Below are 2537 nucleotides of genomic sequence, written 5' to 3'. Positions count from 1 at the left end.
CTACTCTGGCATACACAATTCTCGCTTCCACTGATCAATTTGCATTGAATTGGCGTTTGATCCATTCTTGCTTGTGTCAATTCTAATGGCGCAATACCTTGTAGTACATTAAGGCTTCGTGTTTTCTTTGCATCTGTTGATTGCGGGATGGTTTTCTCCCCACATTTTGTGACATTGCCTTGTCCTTGTTGCTCTCCCCCTCCGGCCTTCCATTTCCTACCTAGGTTCAGCGAAAGCTGAGAGGAAATTTTATTCTAGAGAGAGATATTCCGTAACTATAAGTTGTAATTCTTCTCATATAAATATGGTAAAAAATATATTTTAAAATATTGGTCAAATTTCACATCGTTTGGATTTCGAAAAGGGAAAAGTACAATATAAACTGGGACAAAGGGAGTGTTACAAAGCAATTAGTGTTCATATGAGATATGAATATCAAACTAAGATTTGAATTCACAAATTCTACTGTTAATGCTCCAATTAACTAACTTGCAAACTATGAGCATTGGAAAACCCTTGAAATAATAGGTAGCTAGCTCCTATTTGCTTGCAAGTCATCTTTCAATATTTCTCGTTTCCTAGTAGGTGAGTATATTCAGAAGTGAAACTCTTGTTCTGATCAACCGCCGGATAATACATTCCAGCTCTCCTTCAAGATCTTCAATGGCGATTTCCACTGCTCCCAATCTTTTATTGGCACACTGCAGCGTCATAGCGTCGCATTTTTCCCATGAACTTAAGCTGTTTACTCTCATCAACTTGGAACCAAAATACCCTTTATTTGTTTTCCTAGTATTTGGGCTTGGCATTGACATAAGTGACATCAAAGATTCCAAAATAGAAATTGTTGCAACTCTTACTTCTCTTAACACATTCACAACCACCATAAGATTATTTTCTTTATCTTTCACGGAGTTCTCTAGTGATAATGATGATGAGTTTATGCAGTTGTTATTTTTCATCCCTTTTAAGGAATGCAAGCGTTTTAACATCTCTTTCTTCAACTTCTTCCTATGACATTGATAAGGTGCAAACTTGTTTTCTGCAGTTGCATTTTCGCCGACGGTGATTCTTCTGAAAGTGGACTTGAGGTCATGGACATGATCTTTAACGAGCATAAGGACATCTTTAGTTGTGCCACAAACGTCTAGCATTCTTAACGATGTTTCTGAAACTTCATGAGCCCATTTCTCTTGTCCCTGATGTGCTATTTCTCGCTTGATTACTGGTGAGTGAAGCATGTCGTTGGCTGAGTCGTGCAAGTCCTTTAGAGCATCAAAATTGGGAAGGGCCATTTTTCTTGGAGCAAAAGGAAGTGATTTTTTGAAGATATTTTGTTGAGCTTTGGAGTTTTGCTTGGGAGTTTGAGATGGGATTGATACACTTGTTACATCTACACTTTTGCAATCCATTTATAGTTAAATACAGAAAAGAAGTTTGGGTCATGAGAAGATGGATTAGTACGTGAAGATCTGAGATCTCTGAGGAAAAGGACAGGAAGGATCCTTCTTTGTACGGACTTGTTGTCCTCTAATTGGCAACAGCTAAGGTTACCAAAATTTGTCCACCTAAGAAACTTCCTCCCAAGCCCCAAATGGGAAATACATATATATAAAAGGAAGCAAGAAATACATTGATTGATTAGTTGATAAAGTAGTTGTTTAGATATTGTTGTTTGTGAATTAGCTTACATAATAATTGGTAGCATGCAAATACATGCACGGGAGGGGAAAGATACTATTCTAGCCGGTATTAAATTTGTCGCCTATGAAGAAAAAATGTTTGCTAATTGAGGAGCATTAAAGAGGTAATCAACATGCTTTAAAAGTAACTAGCAGTTCATAAGGTTCACACCATACTAGTGGACTTCCAAGAAAATTCTTCAGACAAATAATCTATTTTAATCTTGTTTTTTTAGTGAAAATTGAGGATAAGTACTTGAGAGTACTCCTCTTTTCTCCTTTCTTCAATTATTGAAAATTGTAAATCTTGATGAAGCCATGTGTTCTTATTCATAGGAGCTCCAAAAAAGATTATAAAGTGAAAATGATGCAATAATAGCTCGTTATCTTGTTTCTTCATAGCAATGCAACCCAAATAATTTCAGAAACTTCCCTAAATACTACGACACGAAAATTATTCTCTCAAGATTTTTTTATTCGAGATTATCTTTTTCCCCCTTCAAAATTCAATGTTTACCTAAAAATAATATCGCGAGTTTAAGTTATATTCAGTGACAATACAATTAACTGGTGATGTTAAGTTATCACTCTAATTGTCAGATTAGCACACATATCTCACTTGATAAAACAATTATATATAGATCTTCTTTTTTGGGAGTATAAAGACGAAGCATTTATTCATTAACTAATATCATTACATAAGAGTATGTCCCGTTGGGATCATCAGGAATACTTAAGCCATTAGGGCTGTTAACACTAGGAAAACTAATGATATTAAGGTTCCCAAGCTCAGCCAAGCTATTAATTAACATATTAGAAGAAACAAGTCTAGTACTAATTGTTTCATTGACGGCC

The 2537-nt window shown here is 35.5% G+C and overlaps 1 protein-coding gene across 1 annotated transcript; it reads right to left on the bottom strand.

The window, feature by feature from the left end:
* Nucleotides 1–338: 338 nt before the first annotated feature.
* On the bottom strand, nucleotides 339–1434 carry LOC107790729 (uncharacterized). The gene has a single exon (XM_016612684.2). The coding sequence runs from the start codon at nucleotides 1410–1412 to the stop codon at nucleotides 579–581; it is 834 nt and encodes a 277-aa protein (XP_016468170.2). The 5' UTR covers nucleotides 1413–1434; the 3' UTR covers nucleotides 339–578.
* Between the last annotated feature and the right edge of the window lie 1103 nt (nucleotides 1435–2537).

The sequence above is a fragment of the Nicotiana tabacum genome, chromosome 15 (genome assembly GCF_000715075.1).
Source record: "Nicotiana tabacum cultivar K326 chromosome 15, ASM71507v2, whole genome shotgun sequence".
In the NCBI taxonomy this organism is placed as follows: Eukaryota; Viridiplantae; Streptophyta; class Magnoliopsida; order Solanales; family Solanaceae; genus Nicotiana; species Nicotiana tabacum.
This window is presented reverse-complemented; position numbering and strand designations above follow the sequence as displayed.

What these genes read in the sequence shown, in the direction of transcription:
- LOC107790729 (XM_016612684.2), bottom strand. Translation starts at nt 1,412, where the DNA reads ATGGATTGCAAAAGTGTAGATGTAACAAGTGTATCAATCCCATCTCAA.